At 38.1% G+C, this 23095-nt stretch overlaps 1 protein-coding gene across 15 annotated transcripts in view; it reads right to left on the bottom strand.

Annotated features, from left to right (window-relative positions):
• PSPC1 (paraspeckle component 1) overlaps positions 1–23095 on the bottom strand; it is a 67001-nt gene that overhangs the window by 7912 nt on the left and 35994 nt on the right. For 5 of the 15 annotated variants that reach the window (XR_011806498.1, XR_011806500.1, XR_011806499.1 and 2 more), the window contains exons 1-2: positions 1637–19051; positions 141–393 (exon numbers count right to left, since the gene is read on the bottom strand). The exons of 3 other annotated variants lie outside the window; for them this stretch is intronic. Coding sequence is in view for 1 of the 12 variants with exons in the window: in XM_038175506.2 (XP_038031434.2) it covers positions 19051–19236; positions 22590–22759 (356 nt within the window). In the remaining 11 variants the exon portion in view is untranslated. Of the gene's footprint in view, positions 1–140; positions 394–1636; positions 19237–22589; positions 22760–23095 lie in introns of those variants that run through there. 7 more of the 15 variants (XR_011806504.1, XR_011806505.1, XR_011806503.1 and 4 more) reach the window with 5 other exon arrangements.

The following is a 23095-nucleotide window of genomic DNA, read 5'->3' as shown; positions in this document are numbered from 1 at the left end:
TACGTACCCATGCTGTTGTGCTTCCTTCTCAGAGCACACACTGGCTGTTTTTCTTTGTTTGTTTTTTAAATTAATAGGATTTTGGGTGGTATTGTAAGAGAACCCATCCCCCTTTATTTTACGTCTACGTTAAAAATTACCTAGCAACACAGAACAGCAGCATAGGCAAACTCTGACTTCCCGTGCAGTGGAGCATGTGGCACTTTGCACCAGCAGGCACCGTCCTGAGTAGCACAGCCACCATCCATCACACAAAAGGAAGAGCTCCCGATTCCGAGCTTTTCTCAGGACAACACACGATCCCTTCTGGTCATTTACTTGGGGCTACCAAAGGGAACCTGAGCGAGACGATCCACAGAGCTGTGTTCATGTCTGCATTTGGTTCAGATTTTCCTATCAAAAGGTAACAGATAACAATGTTGGCTGAAGTGCTAATGGAAGGTAGAGCTAGACATTTCTAAATGGTCAAGTAATCTTATCCTCCCCGTTCTCTTAGATTTTACTCTAGTCAGGCCAAGCCTTGCTCACCTCTATCATGAGTAGCCACTAATGAGGACAGAAACATACATTTACATCAAAAAACACCAAGAGTAAACCAGTAATTAATTGGACATCACGGTGTGGCTGCCTGTGACTACAGGAGATGAATCCAATACAACTTTTTCCAATCTTACATGTATGTTCCCAAAATTCTGTCCCTAAGAACATACAGCCTTGCAAAAAGATAGAAGTAAGAAAGAATTTAAGGCAAACAGTGAGCATTACCAAATTAAGGCTCTACAGGAAGATTAAGTTCCTAGAAAGAAAAGGACAAATAGTACTTGAACCGATCCAGCGAGTCATTCGTTTTCCTTGACTATTAAAGCATTTTTTATCTATTTCTCAGTTTTCAGTCTATAAATTATAGGGTATCTGAAGTTAGCAACTTACACAGAATAAGGAATGTGAAAGTAGTAATATTTCTTTTCTGGAATCACACTTCCAAAAAAAAAAAAAAAAAAAGGTGGTGGCAATTACTAGAATTACTAGTTACTACTACAGTCTAGGTGACTAGATAATAAGCCATTACCAGTGACAATACTGTAATCCAAGGATTTATTTTTGTTTTGCCTGGATAATAAAACTGCAGTCATGCAAATTATTTCTTCAGTATTTGGGCAACTATGAATGTCTGAAAATATCTTAAAAAGGACAAAGATTTCATGTGTGCAGCTTCAGCAAGGCCCAAATTTGAAAACAAAATAAGGACATAGTAAACTTCACAAGAAGTCTTCATTTGGGAGTCATTATGTTTCTAGACATAAGACTACTTATTTAACAGGAAAGGTGGAAGGGTTTTTTTTGTTTGTTTGTTTGTTTTTGTGTGTGTGTGTTTTTTGTTTGTTTTTGGTAAAATGTAAAGATTCCCTAAGATCTCCAAGAACTCTGGATTTGATCAGCAGAAGGGAACTTAGTGCTTAAGTTCTTAACATCACAGACCCCCTGCTGCACAAAGTAATCTATTATATGTATTTTAACAAAAAAAAATTAACTGTGAGGCTGTAGTCATACACAGTCATTAAAATATTCCTATATAAAACAGCAACTCCACCCCACATTTTGGATTGCTGGCTCATCCCCTGTGTTGCTCACTAACCTTCCTGTGTCAGGCCAAGCAATCTGCAGCAGCAGCAGCGCTAGCCCATCAGGTTACTTTCACAATTAGCCATCCTACACACCACCATTAATGCAGCTGCAAAGTCTTCTGATGTCCAGATTTCTACTTCCAATGACTGTGCTCATGTTGAGTAGTTTGAAAGAGTTTGCCCAAGCCATAGCGTCATTTTCTCCACTCAGAACTCTGGTGCCTTTTAAAACAGATGCAAAGCTCCTGAGCGCTTTACCATACCTTACCTTATCACAATCAGCTAAATACAGAGCTGTTGAAAGGAACAAGGGAATAACTTTTAACCCTTATCTCTTTCCCCTACAAAGTGATGTATAGATGTGACTTCAAAGAAAACTCTAGCATCTAGACCAGTTCTATCACTCAGCATTGAAATTACAGCTAAAATTTCATGAACTTGCTTTAAGTCAGGTTCTAGAAATTCAAAGCAAATTCAGCCAATCTCAGGAATTTACAGCCTGTTTACACACTGAGCTTGGAACAACTTAACTCTGCTGTAAACCAGACAGTTACACCAGCTCAACTAGCAGGTGTCTGAGTACAATCACTATTCTTCTACTACTCTAACACAGCCAGAAGTCAGGATGCTATTGTACTATGCATTCTGAAAGTGAGTTTACAATTATGCTGAGATGAGAGAACCACTTAGAAAAGTCTAGATTCTAGAAATATGCATAGTTATTCATGTTAATTCAGCCTGATTTACAAATCTTTTTTAAAACGCTGTTTAAAGAAACTAAGGATGTGTATAAGCAAAGCCTAGGAGCCAGTTTACTCAGAACTTACACTTTAACACCACTGAAAATTAGCAAATGCCTTGTATTATAAAAAAGAACTTATATACAGCTCAGATGTGATGATCTCAATACCTTAAGAATATTTTAGATTTTCAAAAAAAATGGGGGGAGGGGTCTAGTTTCAAGGGAAACTTCCTGGGTTTTGCAAAATCCAAGTTTCTTTAATATTTAAAAAAAAAGAAAAAAGAAAAAAGACAATATCACTAAGGATTTGTGAAACTAGCTGATATAGAGAGCATTCACCTGTGACATGTTATAGCAATGCTGCATTACACAACTTTACACAACATTCCCCATTCCCTCCTGTAAGATTCCTTACCTGTCGTTTTTGCAGCAGGTGCCAAGTTAGGCCCGTGTCCTAACTTCCTCTTCCAAAATAATGAGAAGAATTAGTTATCTTTGTGGGGCTACAACTTCCAAAGCCGTAAGACTGTGCCAGGGTACAAGGGAAGGGCTGTGGTTGTATGGTCTTTACAACGAGAAACAATTCACGTTTCACTCAAAGAGCTTTCATCTTTGAAGCACTCCATTTGAAAACGTATCGTAGCAATACTAAGCAAGAGATACTTCTTTATTAAAAGGAAACCTAGTAAGGAAGCAATCAAGCAGCTAATGATTTAATAGGTTTTAATGTTAATTTATATAGATTAAGAAAGTCAAAGCTTTATTTAAATCAATGGCTAAGGCTGGCAGGGCCCTCTGGAGGCCCTGCTTGGGCAGGGGTGACACCAGGGGACACATAGAGCAGGCTGCCCAGGGGGATTTTGGGGATCCCCGAGGAGGAGACCCCACAGCCTCTCTGGGCAGCCTGTGCCAGGGCTCCGTCACCCACCCAGCACAGCAGTGCTGCCTGGTGCTCAGAGGGAGCCTCCTGGGTGCCCGGCTGTGCCCATGGCCTCCTGTCCTATTAAAAGGTCTTGTAAATATTTTACCTGGAATTTCCTTCCTATGCTTTTAATTCTGCTGAGTGACAATATTGATTTCTGATTGCTTCATTGTGACAAAGACAGAATAGCTACTTCTACCTTCCAGTGTAATACAGTCATATTTGGTAGGAAACAATTAGAATCTTACATTAGATTGGAACACAGGAAATATAATCTGTATTTCTGGACAAAGATAACAAAACAGCATTAACAAATTGCAGGGTATTCTGCAAATGTTCTATCTCTTGGTCCACTGAAGTAACTTACCTGTTTATGAAAAACAAACCAATGTGGAATAAAACTACCAAATCTCATAAAAATGTGTTTTTATGAAGACATTTACTTATCTGTTTCAGCATGGTATAACTAGTCCTTGCCTGCACTTGCCCGGTCTAAGCAGGTAACTACTCAAAGCAGGGCTAGCAGTTATGCACAGTAACACCAGAGAACCTGCAAAAAAACTTAAGGCCGAATATGTGATGAACTACACAATGTAAAATCGGAGAGCAGATTATCAACTTGCTATTGCTAAGTAAGATTTATTATCTGGCAAATTAAACCTGAAACTTGATTTTTTTTTTTGTCTGTTAACAGTAGAATTGGACATAATGCTGATACTACGTTAAGATTTTTCAACTTTCTGTTACAACACAGAAAGTAGGATGGTAACAGAGGTGGCTCCTACCTGAAGATATTGTTCCTACCCAAAATGAAACAGCTGAGTGAATATCAAACAAAAAAGCAATAAGCCTCAGCTCTCAGACACAGCTAAGGAGGCATCTGCTAATATGTTGTGAAGAGAACCAAAGAGGATGATACTAGCAGCAATTGAGTAATAGATTTAACTGTTGAACACCTCGTTGTGTCCTAGAAATATTATTAAAACTAACTCCTCCCCCTGGCCCTTGAATGACTCTCCAGTTGGCTAAACTTTTCTTACTTTGGAAACAATGAAATATGAAAGCTTTAATGATGAAACCAAGTTTGACCAGAACAAATGCACGCAAGAAAGAAATAGGGGGAGCTTCCTTCTGTTGTCAGTTTACACACAAGGGTAGGTCAGTTGGCATCATATTAATAACTAAAATATTTTGAATCAAAGACAGACTGACTTTATGTTTCTCATTGGAGTTCACTCAGTTTTCAAAATGTAAGCTCATACTGTAATTTTCACATATTAAAAATAAGTTATCAGAAGCATGTCAGGTGACAAATTTCTAAATACCAAACACATTAATGAGAAAACATGTATGAACACAGGCTGGAACACAGAAGATACCTCAGTTACCTGTTTCCAACTTTTGATGTATACAATGACAAAATGTCCATCTAACACACTAAAAACATCATTTTCTATGTCTTGAAAAGAAACTCCACATAAGCAGTGATTTCTTCAAGGAAATTCGTATCACAAACCCAAACTTGTGTAACTATCTGATGCATCCATTTCCTTGGAAAGTTAACAGATTCTCCTACTGTTTTTATGGACCAACTACTAAAGAGCTTGTAGTTAGCTCCCTTAGTCCATTCGACCTTGTTCCTGCTTTCTCAAAACTTTATTGCCATGCTAGGCCTACTTTGGCCAACTTAGATTTCAAGCTCTTACATCTGATCAGCATCTGATTACTACACTTGACAGTATATAGATTTATGTGATTTTAGTTTACACTGAAGTGTGTAAACTAGAATAAATGTAGATATCCAAATAGTTTAAAGATGATACTCAGCACGTGGCGACAAAAGTAGAACCAGGACTTCACACCTTTATCACATAATCAGAGAAACAGACTGCAATAATCAGCCAGATTCTTTTTCTCTGGCACATCTTGAATTATCAAAGGGATTTGTGTTGTTGATAGTACAAATGTAATGGTTTGTATTACACCTCACTGGGAAAAATCGCATCTCTACTTCATAAAAGGTAAAGTTTGGAAGTGCATTGCAGTGACTTAAGAGGTGTAAGCCAAGTCAAACGTAGCTGGCATGAGTAAATGGTGACTGAAGTACTTCATGTATGAAGAACTTCATGTACTTCAATCATCATGGCTACCACACTCAACTCCCAGACTACAGTAGCTGCCACTGTGTGACTGAAACTAAGCCACAGGGAAGATGAGGAAAACTTTAAAGCGAATCCATGTGGCATCATTGTTAATCATAAACAGAAATCCTGAAAGCCCTATTTCTGTTGTCCTGCCACAACCAAGGCAAAGAGGAAATCTGTAATCAACAGGACCTATATTGTACAGCACTTGTTTTTAGACAGGAGCTTAGTTCTCTACTCGAAGAAGCATCAAATTAAGTTATACATATTTAAACTTTTTTTTCCCCAGCATGATTTTGGCCTATATATTCAGCTTTCCCTTATACATCATTCATAAATTTCCATTTCTGTTCCTTTTACGTAATGTAGGCAAAAAATAAAAATATGAGAAAACATAGCAAACTTCTCATTGACATTACCCTCCTCCGTATCTTCATGAAACACAGGCTTCCAGACTTATTTTGTCCATTAAAGTGTGTATTTTATTTACATATTTACAATAAACTAGTATCATTTATTGCAGAAGTCTGAAACAGCATTCAGGAAATTTAGAGAAAGCTTACCAAGACTCGTATATAATGCTTTAAATTCTATCATAGCTTCCAAAATTTTAGAAGAATTTTAGATGAAATGAATGGAAAGATGAGGCCAGAACACGTCTTCCTGCTTTTCCATGTTACCATTTTCCCCATGTGTAAATTCACAAAGAGCTCTTTTCTATTTTGACTTTTCCACACACTTATGAAACAAGGAAGGCTACTGAAGTTCTAATGTATTTTGTTACTTATGTATTGGTTTACAAGAGAAAATTTTAAATTTAATTAAAAGAATTACATTTTTCCTTTCAGGAATCACCATTAATCCTCTTCTTAAACACTCAACAGGTTAAAAACATATACGTGATATCATATACATGATATTTATATACTAACAAAGCACAGGGGATTAATGACTTGCCAAGTGATAGGAAGAACTGTTTTTCCTGTGCATTTGACATCTTCCCTTTCCTCTAACCTATTTGTATCAAGTTTATGTATTACAACCCCTGAATAGTCTTATACAGATCATATCATTAAGAAAAGTTAAAACCTTTTATAGCAAAAGAAAATCTGGAATACAGAATAAGGAAAAGAGTCCTAAATGATACCCAGAGGAGGCCAATGACAATCTTCAGAAACGCAGGACTCAGCCCAACAGTACAGTCAGTAACATCACATTACTTCCTCACATCGCTTCTAAAACTTTGTGGAAGGGAGAAAAATATTATGGTGAGAATTCTGCGTTAAGTAATTCACCATAATATTTCACCATATAATTGAAGGCTTGGGCTCCACAATGTCTTCCATGTCAGACCAGTGAAAGATTTAGAGGTGTAATACTTCACAAATATTTAAAATCTCCAGTAGAAAGCTCTTGCACCTTCTTGAAAGATACACCATTCAGCTTCCTTGACACTGCAGTTTTAAAGATCACTTTTTTTTTTTACTGTAAATATTAAGATTCTACATAATTTTTCCCACCTAAGGCCTCAATAATTAAGCAACCTTTGCCCTCCCCTAGAATAATCTACAGATTAACACTTTAAAACTTGTGACTACAGCAATAAAATAGAGACACAAATGTAGTAAGTGTGATTACTGAGGTTGCAGGCAGTTTTTAAAATCAGTGTTTATTTCCCCAAAATATCAGACACCTAAGAAAATCAGTTTCACGGTTAACCGGAATAGGATACATGAAAGAGTTCACTTCAAAGATAGTACGACTAATGCTTAAGATGAGCATTTATCCAACTGGACTTAAAGGCAAAACACAGTATCAGTCTTCAGTATCTACCATCACCTGAGTTACCCTATTTCTGATATTCACACTGCATGGCACCATTGGCAGTAAAGTACATGCACCTAACCCAACCAATTCTACTTTAACTATTTTAAAGATGCTAACATGAGTTAATACTAATAACTGTGTAAAGCAAGACAAGTGGTAATTCTTTTTGTTAACAAGTCTTCATAACAAATAGTTCTGCACAATGATCTCACTTTAAATAGTAGAAAATACAAGGCCAGTAACATATAAAGCAACTCAGACAAGAGCATCATTTCTCCACAAGTTTGTATTATTTCCCCCCTCCTTCCCGCCCCCCCCCCCCCTCCGTGCACTCTTTTACTCTGAATACAATTTAAGTTTCACTTTAAAAATGAAGTAACTCAAACCGATTACCTTTTTTATATTCAATACAACTTGGAGCATTACAGTACTGTTTAGAGCAAACATCAAGTCATTTGGAATTAAATTACTGTTTTGTACACATACTTGTAATTTTAGAGCTGACCTGTGGACACTGATTTTTTTTTTTTTTAATTTTAAATAAATACAGATGTGGCCCATAAGCATAAAAACTCTACACATAATCATGCAGAAAAGTATTCCAAGAGAATTTATTCTACTGAGCCAGCGGTCATTTTAGAAACATTAAGATGCATCTTCAGGATTTCAGTTTATGAATAACTACAAATTAACCTGCTAACACACACACACTTAATAAACACAGTTAAATGACTTGATACCTTTTTCCCTCATATGCAATAGGAAAAGCATATTTTGCACAAAACATGGATAGTGAACACAAAATAAAGCAAGCTTAGCAATGAAAAACTACTAAACAATAGTTACATCACAGTAAACAAATGCTCTAGTACCCCCCTTCTACAGACATTTGCATTCAGCAGTGTGAACACAAGATGAAACCGTACACAACTGAGATGCGAGAATTAATGATGCTGAAACATGCATTAAATGGTACTACAAAAGCTACATGGAAAGCATAACATGGCAACAAGAAACTGGCACATATAGCTCTAAAAACATGGACATCTCAACTGCCAAGTTGACAATTTTCACTTATAGACATGTGATTCAATATGTAAGTGTTGTGGTTTGATTTTTTTCTTCTTCTTGTTTTTACACAATTTATTTCAGAACTCTGAATTTTCAGTTTTGGAAATGTAGTAATTGCATTTGTCACAGGTTAATTCAAAAAACACTTTTGCATTACGTGGCACAGCCCTGGTTCATCATTTCAGACCAGTATCATGCTGAGAGTCCTAGAAGCAAAATATTCTACATTGGCACAAAACAGGAGATGAACTGCTGTTTCATTATTGCACTTTTCTTCCTGTGCTTTCCGGGAAAGACTTTTTATTATTCAAAGTTGATTGAAACTGGAGCTGCAGCTTACCTTTCATCCTTCATCCCTTAAAAATGCTTACAGGAATAGTTGAAACAATGCAGTGCTATTGTTATCAAAGAATGAAGATTGTCAGCCTTTTAAAAGACAGTGTTTTCCATCTTTCTAATTGCAGAGTACGTTTTCTTCAAAGAAAAAATATATTGGAATAGTTTTGCTTCTCCAAAACCATACATATCATCTTTCCTGGAGAAAGCACGAAGAACACTTTTTCATTTTTTATCGACTTGCATCTAGCTTTCTGGAAACTGCAGGAAGTGAACAGACAGGCCAAGCTCACTGCATCTGGCTCAACATTTTAGTGGTAAATTGATTCTTCATTATTTCAAATAGTGGCCCTCTTAGGTCAACTATCACTAAGAATGTAAAATGGAATGATACCACTCAAGAGATCTGAAAACCTAAATACATTTCTTACCTATTTCTAAGCTATATATTTCCTAGAAGTACTGGAAAAGTATCCAATCTCACTTAATGAAGACATACATAAAACTATATTTTCTATATTCTCTGCAGGTACAGCACAAACTAACCTGTGTCCACAGTTCTGGAGCATCTTGTTCTACTGCCCCCTCCTTGCTGATCTTTCCCCCCACATGAGATGAGCAGAATCAGTCCTATAGTTGGGATTTCTCTTTATCCTGCTCACTGCACCAAGCACGGGCACAGAGATGCAAGGGTGGCACAAAGCAGGCAAGCAGCAGGACCAAGCAGCAAGGAGGGCAAATGGCTATTCCTACCTGCAGCAATTGTATTGAATTACTGTTTTTTTAAAATGTACATAGATTTCAGATTTGTTGGTGATTTCCCAACAGCATAAAAATATGTAAAACATTTGTAAGCAGCTTAAAAGACCACTTCCAGCTGGTAGTTCAAAGACTGCACTTTGCAGTACTGCAATAACTGGCGTACACAGGGTTTTTCTGGAATTTTCACAGAATCACAGAATTTCTAGGTTGGAAGAGACCTCAAGATCATCGAGTCCAACCTCTAACCTAACACTAACAGTCCCCACTAAACCATATCCCTAAGCTCTACATCTAAATGTCTTTTGAAGACTTCCAGGGATGGTGACTCCACCACCTCCCTGGGCAGCCTGTTCCAATGCCTCACAACCCTTTCGGTAAAGAAATTCTTCCTAACATCTAACCTAAAACTCCCCTGGCGCAACTTTAGCCCATTCCCCCTCGTCCTGTCACCAGGCACGTGGGAGAACAGGCCAACCCCCACCTCTCTACAGCCTCCTTTAAGGTATCTGTAGAGAGCAATAAGGTCGCCCCTGAGCCTCCTCTTCTCCAGGCTGAACAAGCCCAGCTCCTTCAGCCGCTCCTCATAGGACTTGTTCTCCAGGCCCCTCACCAGCTTCGTCGCCCTTCTCTGGACCCGCTCAAGCACCTCGATGTCCTTCTTGTAGCGAGGGGCCCAAAACTGAACACAGTACTCAAGGTGCGGCCTCACCAGAGCCGAGTACAGGGGGACGATCACCTCCCTAGCCCTGCTGGTCACAGTGTTTCTGATACAAGCCAGGATGCCGTTGGCCTTCTTGGCCACCTGAGCACACTGCTGGCTCATATTCAGCCGACTGTCCACCATCACTCCCAGGTCCTTCTCTGCCTGGCAGCTCTCCAACCATTCCTCTCCCAGCCTGTAGTTCTGCTTGGGGTTATTGCGCCCCAGGTGCAGGACCCGGCACTTGGCCTTGTTAAACTTCATGCAGTTGACCTCAGCCCATTGGTGCAGCCTATCCAGATCCTCCTGCAGAGCCTTCCTACCCTCGAGCAGATCGACACACGCACCTAACTTGGTGTCATCTGCAAACTTACTGAGGGTGCACTCAATGCCCTCGTCCAGATCATTGATGAAGATGTTAAAGAGGACCGGCCCCAGCACCGAGCCCTGGGGGACGCCACTAGTGACTGGCCTCCAACTGGACTTGACTCCATTTAGCACAACTCTTTGGGCCCGGCTATCCAGCCAGTTTCTAACCCAACGAAGCGTGCGCCAGTCCAAGCCAAGAGCAGCCAGTTTCTTGAGGAGAATGCTGTGGGAGACGGTGTCAAAAGCCTTGCTGAAGTCAAGGTAGACCACATCCACAGCCTTTCCCTCGTCCACCCAGCGCGTCACTTTGTCGTAGAAGGAGATCAGGTTCGTCAAGCAGGACCTGCCTTCCATAAACCCATGCTGACTGGGCCTGATCGCCTGCTTGCCCTGCAAGTGCCACATGATGACTCCCAAGAGGATCTGCTCCATGAGCTTCCCTGGTACTGAGGTCAAACTGACAGGCCTGTAGTTCCCCGGGTCAGCCCTCCGGCCCTTCTTGTAGATGGGCGTCACATTCGCTAGCCGCCAGTCAGCTGGGACCTCCCCCGATAGCCAGGACTGCTGATAAATGATGGATAGTGGTTTGGCCAGCTCCTCTGCCAGTTCTCTCAGTACCCTTGGGTGGATCCCATCCGGCCCCATCGACTTGTGCACATCCAAGCGCCGTAGCAGGTCACCAACCAGTTCTTCGTGGATGGTGAGGGCCACATCCTGCTCCCCATCCCCTTCCACCAGCTCAGGGTACTGGGTATCCAGAGAACAACTGGTATTGCCACTAAAGACTGAGGCAAAGAAGGCATTGAGCACCTCCGCCTTTTCCTCATCTCTTGCAACTAAGTTTCCCCCCGCATCCAGTAAAGGATGGAGATTCTCCTTTGTCCTCCTTTTTGTGTTGATGTATTTATAAAAGCATTTTTTGTTATCTTTAACAGCAGTAGCCAGATTGAGCTCCAGATGAGCTTTGGCCTTCCTAATTTTGTCCCTGCACAGCCTCGCTACATCCTTATAGTCCTCCCTAGTGGCCTGTCCACTTTTCCAAAGATTATAAACCCTCTTTTTTCTCCTAAGTTCAAGCCACAGTTCTCTGTTCAGCCAGGCTGGTCTTCTTCCCCGCTGGCTCATCTTTGGGCACATGGGAACAGACCACTCCTGCTCCATTAGGATTTGCCTCTTGAAGAGCGCCCAGCCTTCCTGGACCCCTCTGCCCTTCAGAACCGCCTCCCAGGGGATTCCACCAACTAGTGTCCTGAGCAGCCCAAAGTCAGCCCTCCGGAAGTCCAATACAGTGGTTTTACTGGTTCCCTTCCTGGCCTCGCCAAGAATAGTGAACTCCACCATTTCGTGGTCACTCTGCCCAAGACAGCTCCCGACAATCACATCCTCCACCAGTCCTTCTCTGTTTGTGAAGAGAAGGTCTAGCAGGGCACCACTCCTGGTAGGTTCACTAATCAGCTGCGTCAGGAAGCTATCTTCCACTTTCTCCAGAAACCTCCTAGACTGCTTTCTCTGGGCTGTGTTGTGCTTCCAGGATATGTCAGGGAAGTTGAAGTCCCCCACGAGTACAAGCGCTGAAGATTTCGCAACTTCTGTCAGCTGCCTGTAGAACTCCTCATCCGTCTCCTCATCCTGGTTCGGCGGTCTATAGCAGACCCCGACCAGGACACTAGCCTTGTTGTCCCTGCCGATCCTAACCCAAAGGGACTCGATTTTGTCATTCCTAGCCTCGAGTTCCACAACATCGAAAGACTCTCTAATATAGAGAGCCACACCGCCACCCCTTCTGTGCTGCCTGTCCCTTCTGAAGAGCCTATAGCCAGGCATAGCAGCACTCCAGTCATGAGATTGGTCCCACCATGTTTCCGTGATGGCAACCAAGTCGTAGCCTGCCTGCTGCACGATGGCTTCCAGCTCCTCCTGTTTGTTACCCATGCTGCGTGCATTGGTGTAGATGCACTTCAGCTGGGCCATTACCTTATTCCCCGGCCTTGCCATAGTTCCCCCTGGCACAGCTCCAACAATCCTTGCTTCACCCCCATCCCCCTTCTTACCTAGTTTAAAGCCCTATCAATGAGCCCCGCCAGCTCCTGGCCAAGGATCCTTTTTCCCCTAAAGGATAGGGACCCGTCTACGGCCATCAGACCAGGTGCTGAATAAACTGCCCCATGGTCGAAAAACCCAAGATCTCTGCGTTGGCACCAGCCCCGGAGCCATGTGTTTAACAGGTGGGCTTTCCTGGTCCTCTCCGTACCCCTCCCTGTCACCGTAGGGATGGACGAAAACACTACCTGCACTCCCGCTCCGTCCACTAACCGTCCCAGCCCCCCCTAATATTTTACACTAGATCAAATATTTAAGCTTAGCAACAGCACTGCAGAATAAATCCTTTTACAGCAAATAATGGAGGAACAGCAGTATCCGTACTGGAGCTTAAAAAAAAAAGGAAGCACATTAAAATGCCAAAAACACGAAGAACAATCATCTGCAAAGGAATTATAATAAATGCTTGTGGTTTCTGCATCTTTTGAGACTGATTATGTTTCCTATTTCCACCTTAACAGTATGTGGTTATTTAAAGAAAACCATTTTTTCCCAAAAATGTTCACTAAGAGTAAAACTACTTTCCCTTTCACAGAAATTATTACAGTGAAATTAAGGCTAAAGAAACTGAGGAGAATACCCTAATTCTTTTCCATAAACACCAGGAAATACTCAGTATTCTTTCTCCTTACACTGCCTTCTGTTTGCTGCTTCTCTGATTGTAATACTTAAGTGTAAGTTTGGATTCCCAGAAGCTAACCATTCTAAAATCAGCTGTTTCATACTTACAAAACCATGAGGCTTGTGCACTGTGTGCAGTTGCTGTAACCAGACAAAATTCAAGTCCTACAGAAGAACTTTGCAAGAGTAACACAGAACATAGCCAATTGCAATGACCATCTCTGTAACTCATGAGTATTTAAAAAAATCCATTTATTAATTCATTTCAATTCTTCTGATTTTCCTTGGCAGTCTGCAAAATGCTAAACTCAAGGTTTAAAAAAATCAAGAACACTAGTGTAACTGGTATTTCTTTGTTTTCCATTAACGTGAGCTTGTGATTTTCATTAAGAACGAGATTTCAAGTTACTGTTGTATATCTAGTGAAAATACAAAAGTAAACCACAATTCTCCTATTTTTATGTTTCTTTATTCCCCCCTTCCCTGTTTTCAACTTACATACAAGACTTCACACTTACTCCTGTTCAAGGTTGTGTGCAATCTTTTTTTTTTACTGAGAAATCAATGGCAAGGACAACATCTTTATTCTCACTGTTCTTAAGTCAAGCACTTTATGTCTCACATACATTTAGCATGTAAATTCAAATTATACAACTATGTTTTACTCTACAGAAATTAGATATAAAAAAGCACACTAGAAGAACTACAAACAATAGAAGCTCTAGACAAACCGTTTACCAACACAAAGTGATAGAAATCATCAACACCTGGATGCAGTAACACAGTGAAGTTCCTTTTCAATCTCATACCTCTTATTACGAGCATTTTGTCCCCTATTTAAGGGACTACATACAAACCAGCACGATTTTACTCAGATTTTTTTTTACTCAGGTTTATAAAGCTTTATTTTTTCCCTGTTAATGCAATATGGGCGTAAAAATCATTACATGATAGCAGTTTTTTAAATTATTTTACCAATATGTATGCTGGTTTTTTGTTGTTTTTTTTTTTTGTAATCTCCAAACAATTTTTTTTTTTTTTCCTTCAATGAGGAAAAAAAGGTTGCTGTTAACTGCTTTTCTGAAGAAAGTCATCCTCCTGCCACTTTTAGACATCAGGCTGAAGTAATTAATATGAATACCTCCAAATTTCAATTAATCACAGCTTAAGGAAGTTCAAGATGGAAAAGACCTATTAAATCTATCCCATGAAAAATGAACACACACAAGGCTTGTTTCACATGTATTTAAGATGAAAGTATTGTTTTGTGAAAATTGGATATTCAGTTCTCTATCCTACAACTTAAATTTTTAGAAAAAATGTCTTCAGCTATGATTTTAAAAACATTCTATGGGGAAAAAACACAAATTTACACAACAGATTTCTTCAGCAAAAGGCCAAACTGAGAGGCCACCTAAGTATATTTTATGGTGTATCCCAAAAGGCAGCAAAAAGCTGCCTTTTTTTTCCTATGGGAAAAAAAAAAAAAAAACATAATACATGACTAAGTAATGCAACTCAATCATTCTATTGTTATTAAATTCTCACATTTCATCAAATTGATTTTAATGAAAACAAATACTTTGGGTATGAGGCAGTCCTCTGTTTGCTTCCAAAAGAGCATGAAAGAAATAACCAACAACTGAACATAGCAATGTCTGACCCCTGTATTTTCCCAGGCCACACTCGCTGCCTCCTCACTACTGAAGGATGAGGCAGGTTGGACTGATACTTCCTCATGTTAGAGCTAAGCTAACACCCCAAGGAAAGCACCAAATCCCAAGATAATTTTGCATGTTAATGGCAGCACAGTGCCCAAATCAATAAATTCAGGGCACCTAAGGAAACAGTTAAAGAGCATTTGGAAAATATGCTATCAAGTCCCCCAGTCCTAGCCCGAAGCATGAGCTAACAAGACACTCTGGATGCAGGCTGTGTGAGATTACGTATGGATTGGCACCACTCCACACCTAGGAATGGCACTGAGTGTCCATCCACACCTATGGCCCAATGGAAATTGACCCCATTAGTTACCACCTGGCCTTCCCTACTATTTTAATAGCTCCATTGCTGTATATTAATTGGAGAAAAGACTTATCTAATATACATTTTTTCTTTATAGGAAATCATATGCCAAAAAAATTTGTTCCCTCAATATGCTTAAGTAAAATGACCTTCATGCCTTCAGAGCACACCATTTATTTGCTGAGCATCTCACATCAAAACATAAGGCTGTTGTTGTGGTTTTATTTTCTACTTAAGAATGTTCTTTTAGATCAATTACTTCATCATTTTTTGGGCCAAGTTATCTCTCGGCAGATTGCAACTGTTTATCAATCAGTGCTTCACGGGGTTGATGCATTTTTGTGTCATCATTTGTTAAAAGAACATGTAATTTTTCTTTAAACTTTGAGGAAAGACACCAAAGAGGGAACAATGAGTTTGGTATAAATTTTAACCTATGACAATATACTATGGATCTCAATGAGTGCAGACTACAAAATCCTGTTGAGCATGGTTAAAATTAAGTTCATATAATATTCAGTTTATATTGTGTCTTTGCCATCTGTTATAACCCCTGTTCTAATAGGAGTCACCAGTCTGGTGTATCTTTAGATTGAACTGGATAAAATATAGACGTGGACAATAAACAACTTAAGGTCAGCTTTGCTTTTAATTATATGGAATAGTAATACAGATATTTAAGCTTTACTATATTCCAGTACTGAAGTTGTATCTCATAAAAAAAATTAAGCAATTTATATCAAAATTTCAAGAATAATCTAAAAACTCAGAAAATACCAGAAGTAATTCCATTACAATCTCATATCCTTTGCAAGATCATTTGCACTGCCTCAGCAAAAATGGTAAGAGTTCAGAACTTCAGTATATGTGTGCACAGAAAAGCTGATAAACTACTACTACGCTTGATGAGGAACAAGAAAAATAAATCACTTCCAGCATATGGGCTGTATCTTCAAGCAAAAACACTGGTTGGCCATATCTCCCTACCATTTTTAACAATTTAATTAGGACCATTCCTTTTTTTAACAAAATTGTTTGCTGAAGAGCTAGCCAGTTACTACGACATATGGCAAAATGAAAAAGCACTGCCTTTACCATTGAGCTGCATACAATCAACATGGCCAGACAGTCCTAAGAAAAATTTAATTCAGAGCAGAACTTAGCAGCCTGTCATTAGCTACAAAAGGAATTCATAAAATGTTTGAAGTGCATCCAAATTCAACATTTCTATATTTCTTTCAAGACTTAAAGGCTTGTTACGTGGATATGTAAAGACTAGATGATTTTCTGTAGTAAGGACAGCAGATAAACATGCATTCCAGCATGCAGCAGAGCCATTTATGACCAAAAGTTTTAATATTGATGGTGGCTATTAAGTATGGAGTGAAAATCACCAGTGTTACACTTAAAGTCTACAGGAACTTTCAAGTAAATACATAGCTTGGTTTGTTACCAAAAAAAAAAAAAATGCAGTGCAAACATATGCACTCAAGACAGTCTGAGGCTGGCTGGGGAAGAATGAAGCACTTTTCGCAGATTAGATATGCTTAATGAACTTTTGAAACACATTTAGATACTACAGAGATACTACCTTATCTACCTGAATACACGGGAGTTGGCCAAAAGGGCCAAGTGACACAGCCTTCTCCTAAAAAAAAAAAAAAAAAAAAAAAGGAACAAGCCTCCTGAACCTAGTTCAGGTTACATTGTTTAAAACATGTTCCCCTCACAGCTTTACAGTTTGGAATTAATAACCTCACCTATCTTTCTCAATCCCCATAGAAATGCTATGTTCAAAACAAGGCCTGAAAAGATGGGACAAAATAGTATTTACACACCTTAATACACACTAATGTAAACTGCATTTTCAACTGAATGCAGAACATGAAAGTAGAAATCTTAAGTAATTGCTCTAAATACTAATTTATACCTAGTGAAAAAGCAGCTATTTTCCCAAATGCTAAATTTCCAGGACCAGTATGCTCAAGAAAAGCGGTTGCAGGTGTTTTTTTCTGGAAGAATGAGTGCTGTAACGTGATACGTGTATCAAGGAGGGAACAGTATGTCAGACTTTAAAACTAACTCGCTATTGCATAACGTGGCATGCATCTCCGAGCAAAAAAAGGCAGTATTAAAGATAGTCAAGAAGAAAATGTTTAGTAATTAGAGATGTCACAAGTGAGGACTTATTCACACGGTAACTCTTGAATTCTAAGAAAACAATCTCACATTATCTTTGGCCATACAATACTGGCAACTCAAACAGTATGCTTCCAAAATGTTAGCAATGTTTTGTTTTTTTTTTGTTTTTTTTTTTGTTTTTTTAATTTTACTCATTTACTCACAGTTAAATTCACCAAGACCATCACTGCTATATTAAAAAGTAACACATACATGCTCTCTGCTGCTTGCATCCCATGCTTTGAGCTACATACATACCATTCCAATATAATTAGGGCACAATGTTATCTTAAATCAGTTCTGAAGCAATTTAGTAGCACTATTCATGCATATAAATTTTAATTATTTCTACTTGAGAAAACATAAGAACAGATGCAAAACAAAACACTTTCACAGGAAAAAAAAAAGTCATAGTAACCAAACATATCCCTACTTTCTTGCCATTACAGGAATAGAACCAATAGGCCTTTTCCATCATCTTCCATGACTGCTGAAATCTGAACATAAGAAGCTTCTTAGCAGCTTTATCATTAGTTCCAATCTCAATACTCATTCTGCAAAACTAGTGTGTGTTGTGTTGGGAATGGATATTTTCCAAATTTATCATTCTGCAAAACATTTTTCAAGAATACTTATGTGAAGTCCTTCTAAATGCATATGAATCCTCTGCTATAAGCAAACAACCATTTTAACTAGAAAACCCCTATTTGCCTATGAATTAAACATTTAATTGATGATAACAGATTTGTTTCAATGCAACCAGTGGGGGAAATATATAATAATGCATCGTACATCAGTGGAAGGCTTTAAACCAGCTTGCACAAGTGTTTCCTCCCTTCGATGCCAGGATACTTTAACAATCAGTACAACACACTCATGTCACAACAATTTTTCTTCTGCACAAGTATAGTTTAGGTAAATTCATTCATACCATCATGAATAAAGTAAACATACAGATTCCTTTTCCAGAGGTTTTATGTTTTTTGTTTAGTTTTTCTTTCCTCCAAAGTTATTTTTTTCAGTAATTTGAATGAAAGATACACTGTAAGTCTGCTGTGACTAAGTTTGCAGAGGGAGACTGAAACAAAAGAGGACACAGTATCCTTAAGAAAACACTTTGTATAAAACTTGATGCTCTAAAAGTTGAAGCAAAGGTAAGCAGTTGCAATGTAAGTTCTCATAGTATGTACTGCAACATGCACTTCTAGCTGAATACGTTCACTATTAATAGATTTTTTTGACACACAGTAGAAGCTACATACTAAGAATGAAAATGCCACTTATAATTAAGCATAAAATTATTCTCACCCAGTATTAGTAATAACATTCCCAAAATCCTTTCAAGTGATGTTTATATTTTATTGTAATCAGATAACTGCATGTTTTACAGCATAGTCACACATTGTATTTTGCTAGTCACAAACACATTGCCTTACATACTGATCTGCATCATTTCTGCTCTATACTACAAAGCCTATGACTGAATACAAAAAAGTTTTACAAAAGAAACCGTTTTAAAGACTACAATAACAATAAAACCGTTTCCAGATAACAGCTAAAATTATAAAGGCATATAACCGTATATTTTTACCGGAATTTCTTAACAGTAAGGAATGAAGTAAGTTTTAGTATCTGCGACGCTTGTTAGGTCCTTCAAAGTTGCCCCCTGGGTTTCCTCTACCAAAGCCACCAGGTCCACCACTCACGGCACCTACACCACTCATTGGCGGCTGAGGAGTTTCAGAGCCCGTTCTACTAACCAGAGGTGAACCCATCTGTGATGGACCTCCTTGAGGGAATCTCTCATTATGCTAATACAAGTCCATTTGGAACGTGCCAAATGTAAGTTACAACAAAACCCACAAGTGATGTTGGCAGGAAGGTCAGCAGATAGTCCAGCAGAATCAGGATCACACATAGAGGGGAAGAAAGGAGCAATTCAATTAGTTATTATCAAAAAGGAGCTGGAAATTAAAGACTGCTAATGCTACCCTCCAACTTTGTAAAGTAAATGAAAAATTAGAAATTTAAGTATGCAAACCAACTCTGGTGCTGAATGTAACTTCATCCTTTCAAGCACATCTGAACAATACATATTCTCTATGTAACAGAAGAGCAAACAGTGATTTCATACCCAAGTCCTAACATACCAACTACAATGCTTCTCTGTTAAAGGAGTTAGACACAGAAATATTGTCAAACTAGAAAAAAAGTTGAGCTTTTGTATTTCTAGAGACTGCAGGTTTATTCTTTTAACAGTGAAATAACCTGAAGGCTTACATTTCCACAAATGTGTAGATTAAATGCATTTCAGTCCATACTACCTGGTGTCAGCCTTTTGTATGGCACTTCAGGGATCTTTAAACAGACTTTTAAATCCCAATTCAAATAAACTAGTATAACTACTGATACAATGCATAGTTGGACTATTGGACTATGCTTAGTTTAAAAGTGAAATTTAACCTGAAGCATCAACAGAAGATGAAAATCCAGTTAATGTTGCACACGTTCCTTATTTCCATACTCAACATTAAGGTGTATGTGCTTAAACGGTCTTGACTATTAACAATTCAGACTCAAAACTGAAAACATACATCTGAATACTTAATAATTCAGCATTTGTGTGTCTAAAACAGAACCCTACACAATGAAATTTAAAACATTACCTCAACATAAATTAAATCATTAAAAGCATCGATGTATGGTACAAGCAGATCTTTAAATAACTCATCCTTTAGCTGTTGAGGACAGTTACTTTCAGTAGAAATTCCTTCTGAGCAGAGCGCTACATAACTGCCCAGGTATTCAGAGTTGAAAAGGCACATTAAAGACTGTCTCACTATTTATATGCCTGAATCAGACAGTTCTTCAGAAGTCTAACTTCCGTAATAGTAGTAGAGCTCAAGAGTTCCAGAAGTCACCTAATTCATAACTATATATGCATATTTTTATTTTTTTATTTAAAAGTAGTATATCTATATAAATGAAGTTCTATAGAATTTAGAACTTATATATTTATATATACATATACATACATATATATATATACATACATACATATATATATATATATATATATATATGTGCTTATTTAAAAGTTCACATTGTATAAGAAAAACAGTTATTCAACAGCTGTATAAAGATCTACTACTGCCCTCAAAGAACCTTAAAATCTGCAGCACTGGTTAGAAATACGTATTTTTTAAGTGTCTTAAATGCTTACAGCTTGCTAGTGATGGATATGAACTTAAAAAAATAGCTCATCGCATACTCCTGTTAAATTTTACCATTTAACTTTTGGACAAAAACAAGTCTTTCCAACAAGACTCCTCTATTCAGTTAAAGAGAAATCTGCTGTAGTAAATAAACTACCTACAATAAGCTATGAGGAAAAAAAAGCTATTTTTAAAACATTATGTTCACATATATTTCAAAATATGGCAGTAAAACTAGAACAAAAAAAAGCAGTTTACTCCAATTTTCCCTATATAGTTTATAAAAACGCTTAATTTTTAAAAGATGAAAACCACCTTTCTGGTAAGTTGTATTCTCCATTTCTCTTAACAGAAATGGAAATTAACTGTGTTTCAGTAGACAGCCCTCACAGACTCTTTGAAGTGTCTTTCTAGCAGCAACAAAAACACAAGGGCATGCCTTTCTGTAGGGGCCTGCCCCCAAATTAAAAACCTTGAAACTACAAAATGAAAAAAAAGAGAAGCAATTAATTCATCCCCTTAGTGGTGTGCAGAAGAAAATGCAAGTTAAATTTTTGTTTTTAAAAAGCACATTTTGAAGTGTCAGTAGATTCCGTTCTCTACATTTCCATAACTGGAATGACTTTTTGTAGAAAAACAATTTGAGATCGATATCATGATATCGAAACAGCATGCTTCCCCCCCCCCCCACACCTCTTTTCAGTGTCTATAAAATCACAAAAGTATGTTCCAGAGGTGACCAGTCAGTAACACCAGTTTTGAGCGGACACATCCCCATCCTTGTGAGAAGTTATACAATAAAATGAGCTGGTCACTATGACATGAAATAAGGTCGTCTTCTTGCATTGGTGAAGACTGGACTCATTCTGCATTTAGCACTTAATCAAAATCTTATTTTCCTTTAAGGAACAAAGGATTTTGTCAAAATTTGTTTATAGAATAGCACAGAGACTGATACTATTGAGAAGGCATAGATAAAATTTACAGCTACAAAGTGCCTCAGTGTTCCAATAAAACTATAAGGGAATCACTGCTTATACCTCATACTCCTTTACATCACACCACTACCAGAACATCTCAAGTATCTGCTTAAAAAAGAATACTTAAACGTATGTAAATTTCAGGTTTAAAATGCTATAATTGTTTCTCTACAGAAGACATTGCAGCTAGGAAAAATGACTGGTTGTAAGAACAGAGCAAAAATGGCCAATGCTTTAATTGGAGCCCAATAGCGTATCCTCTGTTGATAAAAAATTCCAGATGTATCCCCTACATTCGTTCCTAGTACCCTTGGCAACTGGGCAAGACTATTTTCCCGTGTTGACATGACAGTTATGACTAGCAGCTGTTGACATCCCTATTTTCTAAGTGTTTACAGTCAATCTTGTTTTTTCAACACCATTAGAAAAGTAGTACAAAAACACTGAAGTCACTTAAAAAAAAAAAATCAAGTAGTTTACACAAAGATATCTTCACACTATGCATAACTTCCAACATTTAACTTTTCATCTGATTATGGAAAAATCAAACAATTACATATGATTTAGTTTCATAAAACAAAAAAAAAGCAAACATTGAAGCTTACAGATTACTCCTGTATGTGGTTTCCTCTTAAAAAGAAATCACTTTTGAGAAATTATCAGCAAGTTTTTCAAGAGAGGTTACACATGAAAAGTTTTACCACAAATAATATAAAACCTAACCCTAACTCTAAAAGTCTGGTTATGGATCAAAGAAGTCACCCTTCTGGAAGTGGGATTTTCATAATGGCCTTCTAAGACCAAATAATGGTTTTCTGTGTGTTGTTCATGAACAAGTCTTATCAATTACTTTTAACAGACTCAAAACCATTTAGCATGCTCTTATTCAGTGTGAAAATATCTTTGGTAACGAATATGTGCCATGAGACATGACATCTATTCAAAGGAATTAAATTTGTGATACGTTACCACTGTTCCATTATCTGGCATCATTGGTGTTCCCATATTTGCAGCTCCTTCTGGTCCCATGGAAGGACCAGGACCCATTGCAGGGCCAGGTAAAGTTCCTCTGTTGTTCATATTCATACCCATCATTGGAGGAGGGCCTTGGTTACCAGCAGGTGCTGGGCTAAACGCATCTATGCAAAACAATCTATACTTAGAGCTGTCCTATCTGAATTTTACAAGAATAAACAAACAATTTACAATATTTAAAAAGCCAAATGTACAAGACTTCCAATACTTGAAATATAAAAGATATATATATTCTTTGAGACTGTACATTTACCTCAATCATCTGCTTTTAAACAGATTAATTACTCCCTGTTATCACATTGCATAATCTGCCTTCTATAGTTGTTGAGAAACCTGAACTTTGCAGCTAAATATAGCTGTACTGTTTCTGTGCAGGAATTTAACTGTTCATATAGCACATATATATGCACTATACACACCACAAATTAGAAAAAATCTCA

The sequence above is a fragment of the Anas platyrhynchos genome, chromosome 1 (genome assembly GCF_047663525.1).
Source record: "Anas platyrhynchos isolate ZD024472 breed Pekin duck chromosome 1, IASCAAS_PekinDuck_T2T, whole genome shotgun sequence".
Taxonomy (NCBI): domain Eukaryota; kingdom Metazoa; phylum Chordata; class Aves; order Anseriformes; family Anatidae; genus Anas; species Anas platyrhynchos.
This window is presented reverse-complemented; position numbering and strand designations above follow the sequence as displayed.